We start from the raw sequence: 22,345 nt of genomic DNA, 5'->3' as shown, positions 1-22,345 counted from the left end.
ATTAGAATTTAGACAGAACACGTATAATAAAAAACCTTTGAGAAGCAACAATGCAAAATGCAACACACAATCCCAAAAGAAAATCAGTAATAACCATAACCAAATTGCATATGCATAAACTGCGAGGAGACCCAAACACAGAGATCCAATTTTTTTCCTTAAATGGACATCCTTTTATTCATTCAGATTCATCAACACTCACTCACATTTGAACCTCCCCCCACTCCACTAGTCACTAGAGAATTTAAGACCCACGGGTCAACCCGCCAAACCGATTAAAACCCTTTTAAGATTAAGAGTTGGACACGACCCATTCCACCAAAGTTGGGATTGCAAATCCTGTTGCTGCTTTCTTCTTGTCACTCCAAACGGGTCCCGCCATGTCAATATGCAACCATTCTACTTTCTCATCCACAAACTGCAATAATTCACCACAATCTTCATCAATATGTTTCTTTATATGATGATAATGAGGAGAGGGGCATTCATGTCTTTTGCACAGGGGTCGACCCCTATCCCATCTTTCAATGCATACCAAACACAGTACAAGGTCGTGTTGAAGTAAAATAGATGAAAATTGTTTGACCATTAATCAAATATCTAAAATAAAATTTACTTGTTCTTTGTGATGAGCAGAAAGGGTAAAAACGTAATTTTGCAATTAACCTTAAATTGTTTGGAGAAAACACGGATACCTGTTTCAAGAAAAGAGCTGCAGTAATAGAACCACCCTGACGACCACCAGTGTTGACCATATCAGCCACTCCAGATTTCATGGATTCCCAATAACTTTCCTCCATTGGCAACCTCCAAAGCTTTTCTCCGGCGACTTCCGAGGCGGCAACCACCTCCTTTGACAACTCATCACTCGGTGTGAAAATGCCTGTTTTATCATTCAAGCAAAATGTCAATTGACTAATTTTATATATCCTTTTTTTTATCCCATGTATGTGTGTATACCTGCAATTGAGGGCCCAAGAGCAACCACACAAGCTCCAGTCAAAGTTGCCAAATCAACTATCTAAAGAAATTATGGAACATGTCATTGCCATGTCAGCAATTCTTTAACAAGGAGCCACAAACTAAAAAGAGCCATGTTTTTTTTTTCTTATTAAAAGATCAAAAAATCTACAAAATCGTAGCATTGTAGTTTTAATTTCTTTTTTGAAAATTGAAAAATCTACCCAATGATGTGATAAGAAAAAATTAAAAAAAAAAAAACAAACAAATGAAAGTATGTTGCTATTTTTGCATTTAACTCAAATGAAAGTATGCAACTGAATAGCAAAAGTTACCTTGTCTACTCCTTGATTACAAGCATACACCAAAGCATCAGCAAGTGTAAGTCTGCCTTCAGCATCAGTGTTGTTGACCTAAATTAACAGGAAAGATTCGATAAAAATAAAATAGGAATTTTTCAAACTTCATAATCGTATTAAAGAAAATGCCTTCTGAATACACTTCTAATTTATAAAATTTTCATGATTTTTTGTAAATCTGTACCTCAATTGTCTTTCCATTTGATGCTGTCAAAATATCTCCAGGCCTCATACCAGTTCCACTTATCATGTTCTCACAAGCTGCTACAATAAAATGAACCTGTGATAGCATAATTATAAGCCAAAGTCATATGCCAAAAAGTATAAAAATGTGTTATTACTTTTTTTTACTTAATGGATTCACATTCAGACACTTCCATTCAATCCAAAAAAGAAACAGACTTTCTGTATAAAAAGGAAGAAACTTTGCCCTTATCAGGTAACTTTTAAATAAACTTTCCTATTAAGTCCTAACTTTTTTATAAATTTTCACCTCTACACCAGGCGGTTTAATTTGACCAAGGGCTTTTGCAGCACCTAAAACCGCTGCTGAGCCGCCCATATCAAACTTCATCAGCTCGATTGAACAACCAGGTCCTGTCTTAATGTTGTAGCCACCACTGCAAACAGAAAAAACAAGAATATCACATTTGAAAGAAAACATTAAACATAGTAATATACATCCTCTAACTAATAACAAATTTGAAAACAAAATAAGAGAATATCATTATCAGTTTATCACCTGTCAAAAGTCAACCCCTTTCCTACTAAAGCAAGCTTGGTTTTAATGGAACCACTTGGAGGTTTATAACATAAATGGATAAACTTTGGGGGATTTGTAGAAGCAGCAGCCACACCAAGATATGAACCCATTTTCAATTCTTTGCATTGTTCTGTATCCAATATCTTTGCTGTAATTACATCACTGTATGTTGCAGCGATCTTTTCAGCTTCTTCCGCTAATACCCCTGAAGCATAAACATAAACATGTAACAAATGGGACCTAAAAGGGTAAAAAAGTTAGTCATAAAAAAGGATGACTAACCAGGAGTGAGGACATTAGCAGGGGCATTTACAAGCTCTTTTCCCAAAATTACCCCTGAGCAAACTTCTTGTGTGTACTTAAGTTTCTTTTCTAGCTCGGGTCCAGATCCAAGGCCAAAAAGGTCAACAGAGTTAAGAGTGGATTTCTTTGACTCGGATTTGAATCTGTTATCTTCATAAGTACCCAACAATGTGCCTATCATAAAACAAAGAAAATAACTCAACATTTAGTAATCCTATTCCATGTAATAATTATGTAAAAAAATTCAAGGTGCAGCCTACCTAATAAAATATAAGAAAAAGAAAAACTTGCCTTTAGCTATTGCTGAAGCAGTAGCAAGCTTTGATTCAGTAGTTAACCCTTCTGAAGAAGCAAGAGCAATGGCAACACTTTTGGCTTGAGAAGACTTTGCAACTGATGCAACAGACTCACCAAGACTACGATAAGATGGGCCTGTGGGCCCTTTTCCAAGCCCAATTAAGCTGACCCGTTTGGATCCAAGACCCGCAAATCTAATAACAGTTGATTGTCCAGCTTTTCCTGTGAAATCTTCCTCACTAGATACTTCAGACAATAATCCACTCAATTGGGAATCTAACTTGTTTAAAATCGGGTTTTGGAATTTTGAGTTTTGGTCTTTTGCCATGTCTTTCTCTGTGACACCCACTGCGAGTATATCTCCTTTCCATTCTACCAAATTGGTCTCTTTAGCAGCAAAAGAAATCTTGTGTGTTTCAAAAAGAAAGAAAGAAAGAAAGAAGGATGATTTAGAATGGGGTCTTGTTGCATTTATCATTTGTTACAAGTTCTTGAAATGCTAATAGAAAGATCTTTAGATTCATTTGGGTACAAACATGTTTTGGATCTTAGAATGGAGCAATATATATGGGTAAGTTATATAGATATGTTTTCAAAAAGATGAAGAGAGAATCGGGGTTTGCATCATTTGCTTCATGAATCATATAGTTTTGAACGACTATGTGGATCTATATTGATAAAAACAATCTATTTTGATTAGTTTATCTTTTAACTTCAAACTTGACAAAGAGCTACTTGTGTTTAGAAAAATTGGTAACGTTTTGGAGATCAAAAGCTTGACAAAAATCATACCCTTCTTGAATTGGAAGACTTTTTTAATCTTTCAATTAATAGTTGACTTGTTATTAAAATAGCACCATTTACTTCTTTAGTACAGTTCAAGTATCCGATTATATGTATGAATCAACGTCATACCTACGTCCTAGATTACACATAAACTATTGGATATAACAATTTTAGCACAGATCAAATGATTCCGCAGCTAGGTTAGCGGGTACGACGAACGATTAATCGATCATCAAAAAATAGTAATAACAGAACATGAATCAAGAAAAATGATCGAAATTATGATAGAAATAAACCTTGGGATGGTCGATTTGGGCAGGATGAGTGAGGCCAAGAGTGGCCTTAGCGACAACGTGAGCCATACGTTTGCTTCTTGGAGAAGACAACAACAACGTGTTTGCAGAAAATGAAATGATACCCAGATGGGATATGGATCTAAAGTTTTCAAAAACGGAGGAAGATGAAGATGGGGATGACGCGAGAAGAGTGAGAGAAGAATGTGCTGCAACTCTAATGGCGGTTGCTGCTGCCATTTGTAGCGGATGGTGCCTTTATATAGGGGTAGGAATTGGGTGAGATGAAAAAGGGGGAGTCGTGGGATTTGGATGACTAGCATGTGATTGTAAAGTTTATTAAAATAATATTTGAAGTAGCTATCACAAACCCTTACTATATCTTCTATTTTTTTTTTAGCAATGGACACTATAAAATCCACTATAACATGACTTTTCTTTTTGGTCTTTCTATGGGTATGAGTATACGAGTGTGTTATTAATCACCGGTCCCATAGGTAGTCACCTCAACTACATGTGACTATGTGAGATGTGTTTAGCACACAGTATTTGTTTTTGTTTTCGTTTTCTATGGACTTTAGAGGGACACATAAGTCTTTTTTCAATTTTACATAAATGCATATATATGTTCATGGTAAAACCCTTTTAAATCATTTCAACTCTTTACTTTCCATAAAATATGTATACGTGCACGATTATAACCGGCTATAAACACTGATACAATACTTAAAATTACAAGTTATTCTTTATTATTGACACGATATATAGATATACTATTACATAAGTAATTATTAATACCGCAAATAAATGAGTTGTTTTCTCATATGTTTTTGTTTTCAAAATGATGTGTGATAATCATGCCTTTTTTTGAACACAATAGATAATTGTTTGAAAATTAACAAATATAGGTGCCTAGTTGGTCAACTCTCAAATTGGATTATATGTTTCACCAAATGATATTCTTTTATTCAGTTTTGGAATAATATGATCTAATATTGATAAAGAAAACATTTGATGCCGATCAACTTCTGCCATGTCTTTTAGTTGTTAAAACCAAAACAAAACAAAGTCAAATTCAATATTTCAATCATAATCATAAAACTAACATTGCATGATATGATGATGACAAGTTGACAAAGTCAAATGTGATGGTTTTAGCCTTTTGGGGTCTCATTAGACAAAACTATTAAGAAGCACACAAAACATAATAGTACTTGAAAATCAAGATACAAATTATCATAAAACAAGAACGATAAGATGCCTTAATAATCCCCTCAAATCTCTACATACAAATTACCCAAAACAAAATCATCAAATACCAAATCCAATTACCAAAAAACAATTCGTATAACTAAACATATCAATAAAGCACCCCTAATCTCCCTATAAATCATCAAGAAAACTACATAATCAATCAAATCAATCAATCTTGACCGAAGAGTAAATCAGCCTGGTGAACCAGAAACACGCATAGAACCCAATCGTCCCAGTCAACACGAAGAACGCATACGAAGCAATCAGCATATACCCAAAGTACAAAATCCCCGAAACGCCCTTGGTGATATTAAGCTTTGTGAAGAAATAGAAAACCGAATACAAAAACAGATATAAAGCCGATGAACCCGATGTCAAATACGCCCTCCACCACCAAAGATAATCCTCACTACAAAGCTGGAAGTAGCACAAAACAATCGTGATCTCCGCACACGTCACAATCAAGATCAAAAACACAATAAAAAGAAACCCGAAAATATAATAAAACTGCTGCAACCAGATCGATGTTAGGATAAAAAACAACTCGATAAAAACCGCTCCAAATGGCAAAATCCCACCGATTAAAATCGAGAAAATCGAGCTCATGTACCAAGCTTGCTCTGGGATTTGCCTCGGGATTTTATTCGTTTTCACCGGATCTTCAATTCCGGGCTTCTTGAATCCAATGTAACTCCCAACGAAAACCAACGGAACCGAGATTCCGAACCACAAAAACACCAAAGCAAACATCGTCCCGAACGGAACCGCTCCGGATGACTTCTCCCCCCATATCAAACCGTTAAGCACAAAGAAGACGGAAAACGCGATTCCGGGGAACATAAACGCGGTCTTGAGGGTAATCGCTTTCCATTCCGTTCCTTTGAAAGTTTTGTAAAGACGCGCGGACGCGTACCCGCCGAAGATACCCATGAGGACCCAAAGGAGGAGAAGGGCGGTCATGAGACCGCCGCGGTTCGACGGGGATAGGAATCCAAGGACGGCGAAGATCATGGCGATTAGTATCATTCCAAGGAATTGGACTCCGGTTCCGACGTAGACACAGAGGAGGTCGGAATTGGATGGCGGTCGGAATACGTCACCGTGTACGAGTTTCCATCCGGTTTCTTCTTGCGCTTCTTCTTGCGTTTCCAATTGGTTGTATTTTGAGATATCGCGGTAAAGTGTTCTTAACATGATCATGGCTACCATCCCGGAAAGGAATAGAACGATCATGAGGGAATTCACGATTGAAAACCAGTGGACTTGATCGTCTGCCATTAGAAGATATGTGTCCCACCTTGATGCCCATTTGATATTGCTTTCCTGTTTTTTTTTTTTAATGTTAATTGACTTGATAAAAGGAAAAACATTGTGGGACCCACAATCCAACTTACTTGGAAATCAATGTCGTAAGTGAAAATGATTTCTTTTTTGTCTTCGACTTCTTGTGGAGGATCGGAGTTTGTGACCATGCGTTTTGCGTGAGCATCACATGTTGATAGGCGGGTGGTTTTTGCGTTGAATTCGCCATCGTATTGATGCTTAACACTGTACATAATCAATGGAAACAAGACTTAATTCAGAAAGAATGACTTAATTGAGAAAGTCAGGGAAATGAATTTGAGGGTTTTTTCTATTAAGTGATTAAGTCGTAATAAAAAACTTTGATTGTGTTGTTACCTGAAAGCGTTGACTTCAAATCCTACAATTCTTGCAGAATCAGTTTGCACATCCTTGTGAAACTTCACAGTGAATGTCAAATGGTTGTTGATAAAATACTTTTCTTCTTTTGTCTGCAGATAATTACAAGTTAGAAAAAAAAAAAAAATACAATAAGTGGTTAGTGGCTGTTTCTTTTTGAATTAATAAGCTTAATCGGTTAAGAACTTAATCTGGACAGCTATAGATGAATGTTGTTAAAAGTTGTCAATATTGTGAATTTTTTTTTTTTTTTTGGAATGTAAGGGTAAAATGGTCATTTAGTCTCATTCAGACACTTTTTCCACGCAGGACTTGCTATATACAAGTGTTACTTTTTTACTTAATGCAAAAAAAAGCAGCTTAAGATCCTCAATACATCTACACTTTTTACAAAGTTTCACTCTTTTTTTTCTTTATCCAGACAACACTTGACAAAAAAATATATAAAAAAGAAAAAGAAAAAAGGGTCTTACTCCTGCATACTGTACTTTGCGTCCTACAAAATATCCATGCTGATATATAACAGGTGAATCCTTTTCAAGCCTTGTCATGGGAACAACCAAAGGTAGATTGTCCAATATCCTGTCAACAAAAGCTTGCAAATCAATAACACAAGGGTATTCATGTCTTTTGCACCGACAAAAGATCAAGATGATAATAAGGGTATTCGTGTCTTTTGCACAAACAAGAGATCAAGAGCAAGTCCTTGTCCCACTTTTTTAGTGGGACAAGAATTACATGCTTGTCTCGTTGATATGAGTATCAGTATCAGTATCAGTCTGATTCCAATGCACACTATACACAGTACAACCTATTCTGTCATGTCAGGTCCTGTCTTTTCATGTCTCATCCTTGTCTAGGTCTACATAATAGTGAAATTCAAATTTTTTGATGTTAAGTGTCTTACATGTTAACTCTATACTCATCATCAATCTTTTCCTTAAATTCTTTGGCGGATTTCTCATTTAATACTCTTCGGCATACAACATTGCACATTTGTGGCACTCGCATTTGAAACTGCAAATAAATTTTCATTAGAAAACTATAGAACATAGTGTAAAAAGGAACATAATTGATCTCAAAACTTTAGTTTTATACCTCATACGGAGAATTTTCTATACGATCACCACGAAGAACTTCCCCAAGATTTTCAGCACTATCAACTATTTTATTTGGGCGACAATAAGGGACAGAGTAGTAAGAATATGGGAGTTGAGTCTTTGTAGAAGCCAATTTGTTCACTTTTACCCTCAGAACATCTCCCTATAATCACAAAATGAAAATATTTATGCACGTTACTAAATGAAAATAATACAGTTGTTGTATGTGTGCATACATTATACATATACACATAGACAACAGTAGTAGTATTTGAGGTATCCTTAATAGCTTGATAGCTTTTAAGAGATTTTTCAAACAGCAGGAAGGCCCCATTTGGTGGATACAATACAAGGGCTTGTATGTGGGAAGATCTACTCCTTAAGCACTATTACCAAGGTGTAGGGCCCAAAAGCTAATAATCTGGATTTATTAATTTTCAAATCAGGTCATTTTCATGGACACAAGTTGAGTTCTAGGGGGCCTATAGTCATCATAACATGCACAACTCATAGTTAGATTGTTGACAGATAAGTAATAAAAAGATTAAACCATTAGATTAGAGAGTAAGGACATGATAATGATTAGAAGCTGAGATCTCAGAAGACAATGATACAGATGAAGCAAGATCGACAACAGGAACCAATGTCCTGTCATCTAAGTATAAGATCACTACTCCGAGTAAACAAATTGGGGAAAAAGTTCCTGATTTTTATGTATTAATCAAGAAACAGAAGCTAATGCATACAGACATGGAAGCTAAAAATGGATCTTGGAGAATAACATACCGACATACTAGATTCTTCCAAAATCAATGAAAACACATGGTAACTGTAACGATCTATTTAAATCGTATTTGATGAGCAATAACAATAACCATAACTAGCAATATCATCAAACATTGAAACACCAGAACCACAATTAGGTAAATCAGAACTTCTTACCTTATAGAAATCCTGGGGTGCGACACCAGGGAGGTAGAAGGAGTATCCATGGATGGATAAAAGAAGAAGAACGCAGATCCATACGTGAAACCCTAGATGCGATCGATTAGCCATATGATCGGAAAGGAGAAATGAAAGATTTTGAGATCTGGGTTTTCAGATCCGTAGCCGAATCTCTCAAATTCTCTTCTAACAGTGTGTAATGTGAGAGTTTGGTTTTAATGGCAAAAACCTGCACCCAATTGGGGATCAAGAAGATGAGTAGAGAGTGGAGATGATCAAACGCGTTTCAGCCGTTTGATCATTTTACCTTAAATGGATATCATCCACTATTTTAAGCTCTTCTGGTCTATACTCAAATGTTATTTAAATACAAATTTTAGACGTACAAAAAAAGTTAAGAGAATACATACATATACGAACGGCAATTTCTACCTATTTCCTAAATAACTTGTGATTTGGTGGCAATACAAAACCTCAAGTTTTTACAAGTTGTGATCAATTACGTTGTTTGTAAGGGGTCACTTACCACGATAACTTTGTACATAACTAATAATTTTATGTATATTTTCTACTACTATCTATTTATATATACGTATATGACTTAAGACAACATTGTACTAAGGCGTGAAAGCAAATACAAGTTATGGAGTCATGACGAGCTTTTTAGAATCTTGCTATATATTAATTATTTATAAAATTTAATAATTAACCAAATAAACGTTAACATATCGGTCGAATGTTGGTAGTCAACTTGTTTTGCTGGTAGTATCATAGCAATTGATTAAACTTGGTACAATAATTAGGCAAAAGTTTAAATACTAAAGTACTATTCTACCAAGCTAGTATATATATATATATATATATATATATATATATATATATATATATATATATATATATATATATATATATATATATATAAAGAGAGAGAGAGAGAGAGAGAGAAGAAGAAAGAAAGGATCGGGTGATGATTCTTTTTTCAGTAAGGACACCTTAAAATTGAAAAAAAAAATACAAATAATACAATCGAGCATAGTACTATATTGGGGAGGGAAAAAAATTGGATCATTAAATTTGAAGCATGAATCATTTTTATGATCCATTATTCAATTTTAATGATCCATTTTTTTTCAATTTTTTTCTATTGAATGTAGTTCTATGCTCGATTTTATGATTTGTATTTTTTTTTTCAATTTTTTTAAGAAGTCCTCACCGAAAAAAGAGTCATCACCGGAACCGGATATATATATATATATATATATATATATAGAGAGAGAGAGAGAGAGAGAGAAAGAGAGAGAGATAGGTTCAAATGTTTTTAACAAATATTATGTGCCTAAATGCACCAATCAGAAATTAGCAATTAATTAATTAATTAATTAATTAAATAAGGGTAAATTAGTAATATTACATATATGTATTAATGAATATCCAAAATTAACAACTGATATCCCTTTATTTAAGGGATCCTACGCTCTCATCGGACTCCCACAATGTCTCTTTCACCACCACACAATTCTCCAATCCTACAAACTAAACAATCGAAGAACCCTAACTGTATCTGCACTAGGAGCCGACACATTTGAGGGAACAACACTGGCAGTCATCGGAGGCGGCTCGGTCGCAGCAATCGTCGTCATGATTTCACTCGCAGAACCCGAGAAGCGCCGACAGTTGCAGGCGGAGGAGGTTGACGGTCATGTTCACGTTTCAGGTTCACTTTTCCTAATTTACACTCTTCGTTATCTCAATCAGGTCTTACAATTTCGATGTTTTGATTGAATTTTGTACTCATTAACTTTCGATTGAATTTGGGAGATACAATGATTTGTTAGGCGTTGGTGCAGTGAAGAAGGTGTACAGGGGATTTGATCGGAAGAGATGTGGCATGGAACCAAGTAAAACTAAGAAGCTTCGGTGGAGATCCATTTGTTCTCAAGAGACTCTTTTTCATAAATCAAATTGTTACAGACATTAGAGAATGAAAACATCATTGTTCTTTACAGTTTCTGGAGGGATACTAAAAACAGCACCTTGAACTTCATCACAGAGTCATGTGCTTCAGGTAATTTAAGGGATTACAGGAAGAAACGCAGACGGGTTTCATTGAAGGCATTGAAGAATTGGTCAAGACAGATTTTGAGAGTGAAATATGAAATGAGAACTTTATCTCAGGTGTGTGTGTGTGTGTGTCTTTCAATTGATCAAAATTTTCTTTTTTCCACCATTAACATATGCGGTTAACAGTGTCTGTCTCCTTTGCAGCTACATGTTTGAATGGGTCACAGTTTCGTCCATTGATACCCTTGTTAGAAGCCATGCCAAAGGAACTTGGTGCTAGCCTGCATGATATGCTTAATCTGATCACGGGTAATTTCTTGAAACAACATTCTGTCATGGCCTCCATGTGTTCGATAAAATGCCTCAATGAAAAAATAGTTAAAAATCATTAATGTTTTTACTTCACTATGTTCCTTATTCTTTTTAGAACTATACAACTCAATTTAGATTGGGTTGGATGCCATTTTTATAACAATAGGTTGATGCTAGTTCCTTATTCTGTCAGAATTTGCAGTTAAATACATTGAGCATATCGAGAAGAAACACATGGAACCCGAAGAATGTTAGTTCCTTATTCTGTCAGAATAGGTTGATTCTAGTTCCTTATTTTGTTTGTTGGGTATATTCTTGATAATACAAATTCTTAAAGAATATTCTTGCAGAATAGTTTATTTTGTAAGAATATTATTTGTTGTATTCTGATAAATTGTAGTTAATTATTTGTATGTTTAATGTGCAGGTTTTACAAGTGTATCACTACAAATTACTTGGCAATGAATTTCTGGTGGAAAAGGCTTCAAGAATGGATTGAAGACCTGATGGGAAAGGGTTGAAGAATGAATTAAAGAATGATCACACTCATTTTTTAAGAATGTTGTTATCTTTTAAGAATTATACTTGTTTATTCTTTTAGAATGTTTGTTATTATTCAATGAATCACAATCATACAATGTAATTTTTTGATATATTATTAGTTTAAGAATCGATTTTGTGTATTCTTTCAGAATGTATTTACTAGTTTATGTTTGGCATTCTGCCATTCTGACAGAATAAAATCGAAAAATGCATTTACTAGTTTATGGTTGACATTCTATCATTCTGACAGAATAAAATCGGATTTTTAAATTTGAATTAATTTAAAATATTCAGATTTTTAAAAAATAAAGGAATTAATCATCCCTAAAAATCCGAAAATTTCCTTTTTTAATATAGGTTAATTGACTAAAATGCCCTTATTCTGAAATTTGTGTGATTATATGGTACATGCTATCCTATTCTACTACCATAGACCCTCAAAGCATGACATTTGATTATATTCCATCCGATGGTCCAGATCTATGCATTCTGGCACACAATACTTAGTAAAAACAAAATAACCTAACCCTATATATATATATATATATATATATATATATATATATATATATATATGGGTAAAGTGAATATACCTAACAACCTTATATAAGCTTAGGTACCTAACCTCATCAAACTAGATCATTTTGCATTAAATTTTCATTGCAATCATGTAAGGTTCTTAAACTTTATCCCTAAACTTGATTTACTACAAAAAAAATTTGGACATTCATCATTATATTTCTCCTACATCATTTCATTTGTAGCGGTAGGATATGAAGTCTATCAGGCGGTATTCAATAAAAATACGTGATGTAAAAGAAAGATATTGGTGAAAGTCCAAAGATTTTGGAAGTAATAAAGTTATGGGGTTGAAGTTTAAGAACCTTAGGCAATTACAATGTAAATATGATACAAACCGATATAGTATTATGGAGTTAGGTACCTAAGCTTATATAAGGTTGTTAGGTATATTCACTTTTCCATATATATATATATATATATATATATATATATATATATATATATATATATATATATATATATATATATATATATATATATATATATATATATATATATATATATATATATATGCACACACACACATACATACATACACACAAACACACAAAATCATATATTATAATGTTAAAAACACGGATATAAGTCATTTAATCGCATTAATCGATAATTATTAACACTTTAAATTAAAAAAATAAAAAGTTGGGTGAAAGTTACTTCAACTGAATTCTTTAGTAAATCAAAAATATTATTAAAGTAATTTCATTTACAAAAATCAAGATTACCTATGTCCTCCTTGGTTTTTAAATCTTACAATAAATAAGCAAAACAAAGATGGTATATATCACTACCAACTTGTATCAACCAAAATTATTGGTAGCCAAACAATTTGATACTAAATATACTTGGTATGGTACTTGTAACAAAAATACGTAGTTTGTATGGTACCCCATCGTATGGAGGAAAATAAATGGAAGCATATCATGTTCATCCATAATATAAACTAAATTTCGAATTTGTTTTGTATGGTCTTTCTGTAATATATATATATATATATATATATATATATATATATATATATATATATATATATATATATATAACACGTTGATGTTGATCGTGACATCGATGATGAAATTAACTTTTAACTTCTTAAGTATGAAAAATAATTATTGTTGCTACAAACCGTAAAATTAAGAATGAAAACATCTTAAGCGGAAAATAAACAAGATAACTGTGATTATGTACAACTAAAGACATGAGTTTACAACAAAAAGATGTTTTGTATTGCAATTTTAACCTGTAAATATTTTTTAAAAAAATTAGTGAATTTTACATATCTGACATGTAAAAATCTTAATTTTCCAGATATAATTTGCAAAAAAAAAAAATCACACACACACACATACATACATACATACATACATACATACATATATATATATATATATATATATATGTTAAAAGTCTTCGAAATACATATTGCTTACACAATTATAACTAACTATAAACTTTTAGAATAATAAGATTATTCATGGATTTAACATGTTAATATAGAACACAACAAGTATTGATGTTATGATCATATCCCAGGATATCAAAACATCATATAATAGTTGTTGTTACAATGTTCCAATATCCAATACTAAATCAAAATTAAAATCTCATTTCTAGAATAATAATGTATTATAGTTGAAGTATGGTCATTCATACTTAGCTTAAAAGATGGACTTTATTAATAGGTTCGACTAAACTTAATTTGTGTGAATTCTGCAAATATTATCATCTCCACATTTGACTTTACTTTAGGTATAGTTAAATATCTTGGAGTATATGATTGGTATTCTTTCATGACATAGAGTCACTTAGCTCGATTAAGTATTCTCTCAAAGTCACAAAGATTTCTTTGTGATCATGGAATGGCTGAAAATCAACATAGTTTTTCAATGAACCCATTCATCCAATCATAATAGATTTAAACTTCTAAAGTTGTGTATTCTTATTTTGCAGTAGATTAAGTCATTTTGTTTTGCTTGGACCTCATTCCAACTAAACTTACTCTTCATCCCACAACAGTGGCGGAGCTAGATGGGGCGTTGGCAGTATTACAGTACCTCCAAAAAAATTGTTTTATATATATAAATTTTTTTTTGTAAACATGTTTCATGTTATTTGTGACAACCCGAAATTTTCTTAACTGTACATTCAACCACTTCATTGAAAGTCAAACTCATTCCTGCTATCATTTAGCATAATTTGGAGTCTGTTTGAGCGTTCTGAGCCTTGTACACTTAAGGGATAAGTGTTGGGGTTTATCTACTGAAGTAATAGCACAAAGAACAAGCCTGAAACACCTTAACCAGGAGTTCACGGCCACCACAATTGAGTTTACGGTCGTAAACTCACCTTATATGATCAAGTGAAGGCCATTTGTTCATTCCTTTCATTTCCTTGGCTGATTCTATCCCAAATCCTCTCAACTATCATCCCGATCTTCATCCTCGATCTTCAAAACTAGTAAGTTTCTTGTCCTACCTAGTTGATATATTACTTGATCTAGTGATCTTACATGATTTCATCCGTGAAATCATTCCATTTGTGTAGATCTTCAAGTTTCACCAAGAACACCAAGAACACACACTAGTGTTCTTGGCTAAAACCGACCATTCAAGCTCCTAGATCGTAAGTACTCTTGTTCTAACTTGTTATGTACTACGTTTAACCTGTTTAGGCCTTAGAAACATCAAGAATCAATGGTTGAATGAGAGTTTACAGCTAAGGGTCTCCCAAGGCCGTAAACTCCCTTTTATGGTGCAAAGTTGACCTAATATCCTTCCTTATGCCTAGAACTTGGATTAGAACCGACCACCATTGAACTAGGGACCTTAAAACATCAAAAAGACCATGAACCATTAGATTTTACGGCCGTAAACACATGGAGAAATGGTCCATGGGCCATAAACTCCACAAAGGGGTGAAATGATGCCACAATCACTTCCAAAGGCTTAGACATGAAGTAGGAATGTTTCTTTATGACTTATAGGCTTCAAGACACAAAATGGTAGAAGTACCATGAGTTTACGGCCGTAAACTCATGGGTTTACAACCGTAAACTCCAAGGGAGTTGGTCCCAAAACCGTAAACTCATAAAGAATTTACCCTTGGACCCTAAACCCAAAATCCAAGTCCTACAACCCTTAAATGCAATCCTTGGGACTTATAACACTTAAATCAAGTGTTTTTACATGTCTTAGAATGTTTTAACTTGTATAATTAATGTTATGATTACTAATTGTATACATACATATGTCTTTATATGTGATTAGGATCGTTGTGTGTGTTCAAGTCTTCACTTGACACCTAGCTCTTGTCTGACACTTCCATACGATCCACCCACTACAAGTGAGTTCATACCCCTTAATTAACCTTTTAAATGTTTATAAATGCTTTTATGAGGGGAATACAAGTTGAATCATGCTAGTTATTATATCAATCACATGTGATTAATAACTAGCATACAAATGGACTTACTGCATTTTGAAGCTGTTTACTCAGTAAACTACTTCCAAATGACTTATCAAAATGTTTTTATATGTTAAACTCTTTATCAAACTGTCTTACATATTGTAACTTTCCTTTCAAACTTTGTTACAATTGTGTTTCAAACAAAGGATTTCTTATACTTTAAATTGTTCTTATCAAACAAACTGTTTTCAAATCATTTTATAAACTGACATCAAGTCATCAATTCTTATTTATTAAACTTTTCAAAGGTTTTACAAAACTTCTTTTATACTTTTATATTGTCAACTTCATGCCTATGTATGTATAGTTATATAAGTAATGTTTAAAGGACTTAGGACTGCTAGCTCGCTTTAATTCCTTTTCCTTGTTTGGATGTGGCCTTATGGTATCGGTTATTTGTCTGAATGTCGTCTAAATATTAGTTATATATATCATGTATACGTATATAGACATAAAAGTTCTATCAATCAATTCGGTACCTTTGGGTAGCAAAGGCATACTTTCAGTTATACACGTACATTACTAGTAACTATAATAGGTATAGTTAGGAGATACTACTTACTATTCCAAGTACAAGGAATCACACAAGAGTCAGTTCTTTCATGAGTCTATACTAATACATTACATAATATATGAAGAGATAGTATTACGTACTATTATAGAAGTACAATTACAGAAATACTATTATATACTATATGAAGAGATACTATTACATACTATATGAAGAGATACTATTACATACACCTACAGATATATGATTACAGAAGTACAATTACAGAAATATTATTGCATACTATATGAAGAGATACTATTACATACTATATGAAGAGATACTATTACATACACTTACATAGATACGATTATGAAAGACCCTAACTTTTGTATTTATGAAAGACCCAAACTTTCATACTATCTCAAAATATTTCTTAAGTTACTTCCTCAAAACATGCTATATGCATATTTATAAAGCAATATTTTATATTGATAAAGTGATTACAAAGGATTGGATACAAACCGACTAAGTTTTATTACATTTCATGTCTACCCAGGAATCTACTATTCACATACATACATGAACATTAAAAATACAGAGAAATACTATTAACTATTCTAAATCTTTCAGCAGTATAAAGCTATATTGGAATACTCATCACCTGCAATTGTTAAATATTGAGAGGAATAAGCGATAACGTGTGACATCCCCAAAATCACGGCCAGAAAAGACCGATTTTGTTTATGCTTTATAAAAATCAGAGTACTTCATTTTATAAAAAGGTTGCGGAATTTGTTCCCAGAAAAACATGGTAAATACGTTATTAAAACATTTTCGAAGAAACGTATTTATTTCATTTTAAAATGTTTGGGATGTCATCGTTAATACCGAAACATAAGCATAAACAGAACTTACAATGATTTACACTAGTGATCTACATCTCTTTTAAATCTCTCAGTGTAATGTCACTTCACTTCGTCACCTGTGATATACATAAACTGAGTGGGTCAGGTTGGGAAACCTGGTGAGTACATAGGGTTTTCAACCCACAATAATATAATTACTATGTTCAATCAAACAATCAACCCAATTACCCATCCCCATTATCTTCTTTACTCTTTAAGGATTTAACCTAAGAGTCATCTATCCTGCATTCGTTTATTCTGAAGTCCCTTACCTCCAGGGTTATAGGACTGACACTAAATCCATAGCTGCCAATGTTCGTTCATAAAGCACTAATTCCATAGCTGCTATGGTCTATTCATCAGGTACTAAATCCATAGCTACTAGTCTTTATCTAATAGGTACTAAGTCCATAGCTACCAATGTTCAACAGGTACTAAGTCCATAGCTACCAATTCCCAACAGGTACTAAATCCATAGCTACCAACGTTTAACAGGTACTAAGTCCATAGCTACCGGTGTTTGTCCCATAGACACTAAGTCTATAACTGCCAATGTATCATCTTCTATCTCTCATCATTCATCTACCCATCTCATACCCAACGTATTCGTATATATAAAATACGTATACAACTTAAATTCTTTAAAACATGTATAAAACGTTCATCCAGCATAGACAACAAGTATTCAGATAATATGCACACATAGCACGTAGTTTATATAAAATACTTCATATCTATGTGTAAGATGAAAAGGACTATGCACTCACCTGAGAAGGTGGTGACTCAGTACTCGGACAGCGCTTCGTTTACTTTAAAATAATTTCCTTTGACGAAACCTAATATTATCACCACTAGATTTTAGTCTAATATTACCGTCACTAATTATTAGTCTTATTATTATTATTATATAAGCGTTTAAACAATACTTTCCAACTACTATGTACAGACAGGGGCCATACATAAAACACCGGAGGGCAGGACCATTTGGCGTATAGCACTTCTGAAATCCAACAACCCTATGCGGCCCTTTAAACCAGATTCCCCGTACCGCGAGTAGTTAAAAGATATTATAACGACACTTATATAAGTCATAATAATAGCTTAAATATTTATTATAAATTTATAATAACAATACTAATTTTAAATATAAACTATATTTAAAATAGGGTAAGCATAACTTACTTTCAAGGGGATTTTAGCTAGGAGTCGGGCTCTGCAGGGGCAGAACTTCGTCGCTGAATCTTTCTAAAAAAGATTCGTGCAGCGCTTCAGCGCTCACCTTACTATACTAAAACTACAGAAAGAGAAGTCGAATCACGAGGGACCGAAATGCTCGGGGGATAAAGAGAGAAAGACTCTTGAATCAAGAGAATGGTGCAAGAAATATGAGAGCCCAAGGCTCTTATTTATACTAATTGAATTTTCAAAAACTACCCTCCATAATTACTTAATGACCTTTTAGTTATATAAACAACTAAACACCCCTCTATAATACTATTTTAAATGGATTTAATGATATTTGTACTAAACTAATGTCGAAAGAACTCAACATTAGTCTTATAATGACCGCATCGTCGATACCTTTCTAATGATATATACATATGTATATATATGTGTACGTATACATGATTTATACTTTATTTTAATACGTAAATATGCTATTATAATTTGTAACTCGTTCATACGAACTCCGTTTTTGACGTTCTTTATATCCACGCGTAGGTGGAGACGTACTCTACAACTTTCGTTTAGACTCCGTCGGCTAATTTTGACTTTATTTTTAAAGTTATATTTTTAACAGGCCGGGACAGGATTGGTCCGTTAAAATCTCATAACTTCTTTATCCGATGTCCATTTTCGTCTGTCTTTTTATCGTTACGCTACTAATAACGAGATCTTCGATTCTTGTTTAGGTTGTGTCGGCTAAAAATCAATCGATCTAAAATTCGAATTTCGGGCTGTACACCGCTAATCCGAAACTTCGAAAAATCATAACTTCTGCATACGAAGTCAGATTTGGGCGTTCTTTTTATCGATGTTCTTAGTTTAACATATTCTACGACTTTCGTTTAGAGCGCTAAGGCTAAATCTCTCTCTATCATAAATTTACTATTTACGCTTCCCGGCGCCGTGCCGGTTCCGACGCGAAACTTCGACGGGTCATAACTTCTTCGTTATAACTCGGATTTCGGCGTTCTTTATATGTACAGAAACCTTGTGACATATTCTAAAACTTGGTTAAGATTATTTATTCTAAATAATCTTTTTGTCGAAAAGTCATTTTTGACCCCTATTGCCTTTAAATTGACTAGCCCGGATCTGCGGGCGTTACATAACGCTTAGTGAATTCAATAAATAGATACAATATAATCTTATGCCTTACATATACCAATATGACAGAAGCAGAAGGGAACAAGAAGACATATGTGAAATCATGTGACAATCGTTCATATAAATCAAAGACTTTATTCAAAGATATACTTTTCAATGAGACATAACGATTTCAATACTTGATATGCTTCAATAAAGCTTTGGCCCAATTGGCACAGAAGACATAATTTATGATTAACATTTTAGTAGATTTCAGGCTTATATCCCTGTCTAACCATTTTCCAATACCATAGAATAGAGTTCATTCTCTTACGGAGTCATGCTCTACATGGTTAGAGGCTACATATAATTCTTATCTAACCTTCTGCCAATGTCATGCCAATGTCATAAAATAGAAGTCATTCTCTTACGGAGACATGCTCTACATGGCCATAGGCTACGTACCAGTACCAATGTGAATCTAAGTCCTTTCACTGATCACATGGTCAAAGGTATTATAATTGCTATAAACATAGCGAATAAAATAACACGGGAGAATAACTCAGAATAATAACACTGAGAAGCACATAGCACATATAACACATAACATACAATTGTTCGTATATATTGAACTCACTTTAAGTTATCCGGGGGTTAAAATAGTAATTTGGACAGCATTTCGGCTTTAAATATGACTTTCTATGTTGAAAACCGGAAGCTTAATTGAAAACTGGGCTCTGCGAAAGTAGGGCTTCAAAACCGAAAAGATAAAATTTTCGGGCTTCTCGGGGGTCTCGGGACGTGTTTCGGGTGCTAAAACTGATACCGCGGCTTCGGGAAAAGTCAAAATAGTGAAAATATGGAAAAAGGGGCCAAAATGGCAATTTTCTAAAATTACCCGGAAGATCTCGCAGGCTTCTATTTATAGGGCGAAGATGCGAGGGTCGGTCAGCAAGAAGAAGAGTCAGCAAGACAGATGGCAGCGAGGGAGAGAGACACGCGAGGAGGAAAGGGCGAGTCAGCAGCGAAGGGCTCGGTGGCAGCAGCAGCGAAGGGCATGCGGCAGGAGCGAAGCGAAGCAGGTGGCGCGCATGCAGGGGACCGGGTGCGAGGATCCGAAGTGCGACACGGGGCGAGGCGCGTCGGACGCGCATTGGGATGCAGATCTGAGCAAACCGGACTGCGACACGTGTTGGACACGAGGCACGATCTTGCGAGGGTGACGAAGTTGCTTCGTAGGTCTCCGGTGGCTGGTACTATTCATGCGAATTTCTCAGAAAATGTGCCCAAACTTCTAAAATCCAGAACTTTCGCATACGAGCTCCGTTTTTGACGTTCTTTATATGCACCGTAGCTAAAGTTACATTCTACAACTTTCGTTTGGACTTCATTGGCTAATTTTGAGTTTAATTTTAATATTATTATTTTTAACAGACCGGGACAGGAAAATCCGTTAAAAATTCATAACTTCTTCATCCGACATCCGTTTTCGTCAGACTTTTTACCGTTGTACTACAAATGATGAGACCTTTGATTCTCGTTTAGGATATATCGGTAAAATATCACTCGATCTAAAATTCGAGTTTTTAGCTGTCTACTGCTAAGTTGAAACTTTGAAAAATCATAACTTCCTCATACGAAGTCATATTTTTGCGTTCTTTTTATCGAATTTCTCGGTTTAACGAATACTATGACTTTCATTTAGATTACTAAGGCTAAAAAGTAGTTTATCAAAAACTCAATTTTTACGTCATTCGGTGCCGTGCCGGTTTTGTTTCGGATCTTCGGTTGGTCATAACTTCTTCGTTATAACTCGGATTTTGACGAGGTTTTCGCCTACAAGTTTCTAACGAGATTCTCTACAACATCAAATAATAAAATTTTACTTATTTAAAATTTTATATTTTCGCTAAATTTCACTATTTGGCTTTTAATTGGAATCTCATAAGACTTCCAATATTTTCTGAGTGATTCTAAACATAGTTTTACTTCATTTCTAGTAAAAACCATCTGTTAGAACTCAACACTCAATTTTATTCACTTTTAATAATAACAATACACAATTTCAGAACGTGTATGTTACAAATTACATATATATTATTACATAGATACTATTACATACGATACGGGACTGACCATTCTACACCCAAGGCGGTTAGCTATAATAGGGAAAATTCACATTGATGGATGTCTACGGTTGTACTGTTCGGCGAGTTACCACGCCGTGAATATCCTTGTGCAAAAGGATACAATTTCAGTTATTAAATTATTTCCCTTATTACCTTTACTTTGTGACACATTCACATAAACGATGAGGTAGATTATATTTGACATAAATATACTATTTTCCTTATTACCTTTATTTTGTGACACATTCACATAAACGATGAGGTAGACTATATTTTAATTATAATAGTTATATAGGGGAAAATCGTCACATTACAGTGATGCATACTTTCAAAACAGTTGGGTCTTGGTAGAAGACTACTTTTATACTAGTAGGAAATAGGGGATTTTCTAGGATCTTTTATACTTATACAAACTTTTTCTCAAACAATTACAAGTCATACATTACAGCTTTTTTTACAAATCAATGACACTAAAATACTTATGAATTCACCAGCTTTATGCTGATCTATGCTTTCAAAATAACTTGTATTCTCAGGTCACCAATAGACATGTAAGATGACCAGGTTTTGTGAAGACGGAGCAGTCAAGACTCGTCTTTTATTTTGATTATTCATTATGTTGTTTTATTCTATGAAAGAACACACATGTATTTAAAATTATACTATTAATGCAATGGATGATGTTGTTGCTTGTTTACTACTTTGCATTGTTGTGATACTTTACATGACGTCCTCTGCCCCAGAACGTTTTTGTCGTTCTCAGTTTTGGGGTGTGACATTATTG

The 22,345-nt window shown here is 33.9% G+C and overlaps 2 protein-coding genes and 1 long non-coding RNA gene across 3 annotated transcripts; all 3 read right to left on the bottom strand.

Annotated features, from left to right (window-relative positions):
* Positions 1–90: 90 nt before the first annotated feature.
* LOC144997839 (leucine aminopeptidase 1-like) lies at positions 91–4,058 on the bottom strand. The gene is made up of 10 exons (XM_078957702.1): positions 3,765–4,058; positions 2,677–3,088; positions 2,365–2,559; positions 2,062–2,287; positions 1,813–1,939; positions 1,504–1,599; positions 1,296–1,373; positions 961–1,021; positions 696–883; positions 91–418 (listed from the first exon to the last, which is right to left on the bottom strand). The coding sequence occupies exons 1-10, from the start codon at positions 3,999–4,001 to the stop codon at positions 293–295; spliced, it is 1,746 nt and encodes a 581-aa protein (XP_078813828.1). The 5' UTR covers positions 4,002–4,058; the 3' UTR covers positions 91–292.
* A 914-nt stretch (positions 4,059–4,972) lies between these two features.
* LOC144997838 (transmembrane 9 superfamily member 9-like) lies at positions 4,973–9,085 on the bottom strand. The gene is made up of 7 exons (XM_078957701.1): positions 8,759–9,085; positions 7,815–7,979; positions 7,624–7,733; positions 7,190–7,298; positions 6,696–6,808; positions 6,410–6,563; positions 4,973–6,338 (listed from the first exon to the last, which is right to left on the bottom strand). The coding sequence occupies exons 1-7, from the start codon at positions 8,870–8,872 to the stop codon at positions 5,181–5,183; spliced, it is 1,923 nt and encodes a 640-aa protein (XP_078813827.1). The 5' UTR covers positions 8,873–9,085; the 3' UTR covers positions 4,973–5,180.
* A 7,712-nt stretch (positions 9,086–16,797) lies between these two features.
* Positions 16,798–18,482, bottom strand: LOC145046855 (uncharacterized). Its single transcript, XR_013682079.1, has 4 exons — positions 18,305–18,482; positions 17,890–17,958; positions 17,133–17,199; positions 16,798–16,878 (listed from the first exon to the last, which is right to left on the bottom strand). It is a non-coding gene; the product is annotated as an uncharacterized LOC145046855 (long non-coding RNA).
* Positions 18,483–22,345: the final 3,863 nt, after the last annotated feature.

Source organism: Lactuca saligna, chromosome 5 (assembly GCF_052625555.1).
Source record: "Lactuca saligna cultivar CGN05327 chromosome 5, ASM5262555v1, whole genome shotgun sequence".
NCBI classification, from domain to species: Eukaryota; Viridiplantae; Streptophyta; class Magnoliopsida; order Asterales; family Asteraceae; genus Lactuca; species Lactuca saligna.
This window is presented reverse-complemented; position numbering and strand designations above follow the sequence as displayed.

Excerpts from the sequence above, each read along its gene's own strand:
- LOC144997838 (XM_078957701.1), bottom strand. The coding sequence starts at position 8,872 with ATGGCTAATCGATCGCATCTAGGGTTTCACGTATGGATCTGCGTTCTT. Across the intron at positions 7,299-7,623 it reads GATGAGTATAGAGTTAACAT|GATATTGGACAATCTACCTT; the intron begins GTAAGACACTTA and ends TTTTGTTGACAG. Across the intron at positions 6,564-6,695 it reads TTTGAAGTCAACGCTTTCAG|TGTTAAGCATCAATACGATG; the intron begins GTAACAACACAA and ends GATTATGTACAG.
- LOC144997839 (XM_078957702.1), bottom strand. The coding sequence starts at position 4,001 with ATGGCAGCAGCAACCGCCATTAGAGTTGCAGCACATTCTTCTCTCACT. Across the intron at positions 2,288-2,364 it reads TGCTAATGTCCTCACTCCTG|GGGTATTAGCGGAAGAAGCT; the intron begins GTTAGTCATCCT and ends TTTATGCTTCAG. Across the intron at positions 884-960 it reads TCTTGGGCCCTCAATTGCAG|GCATTTTCACACCGAGTGAT; the intron begins GTATACACACAT and ends ATGATAAAACAG.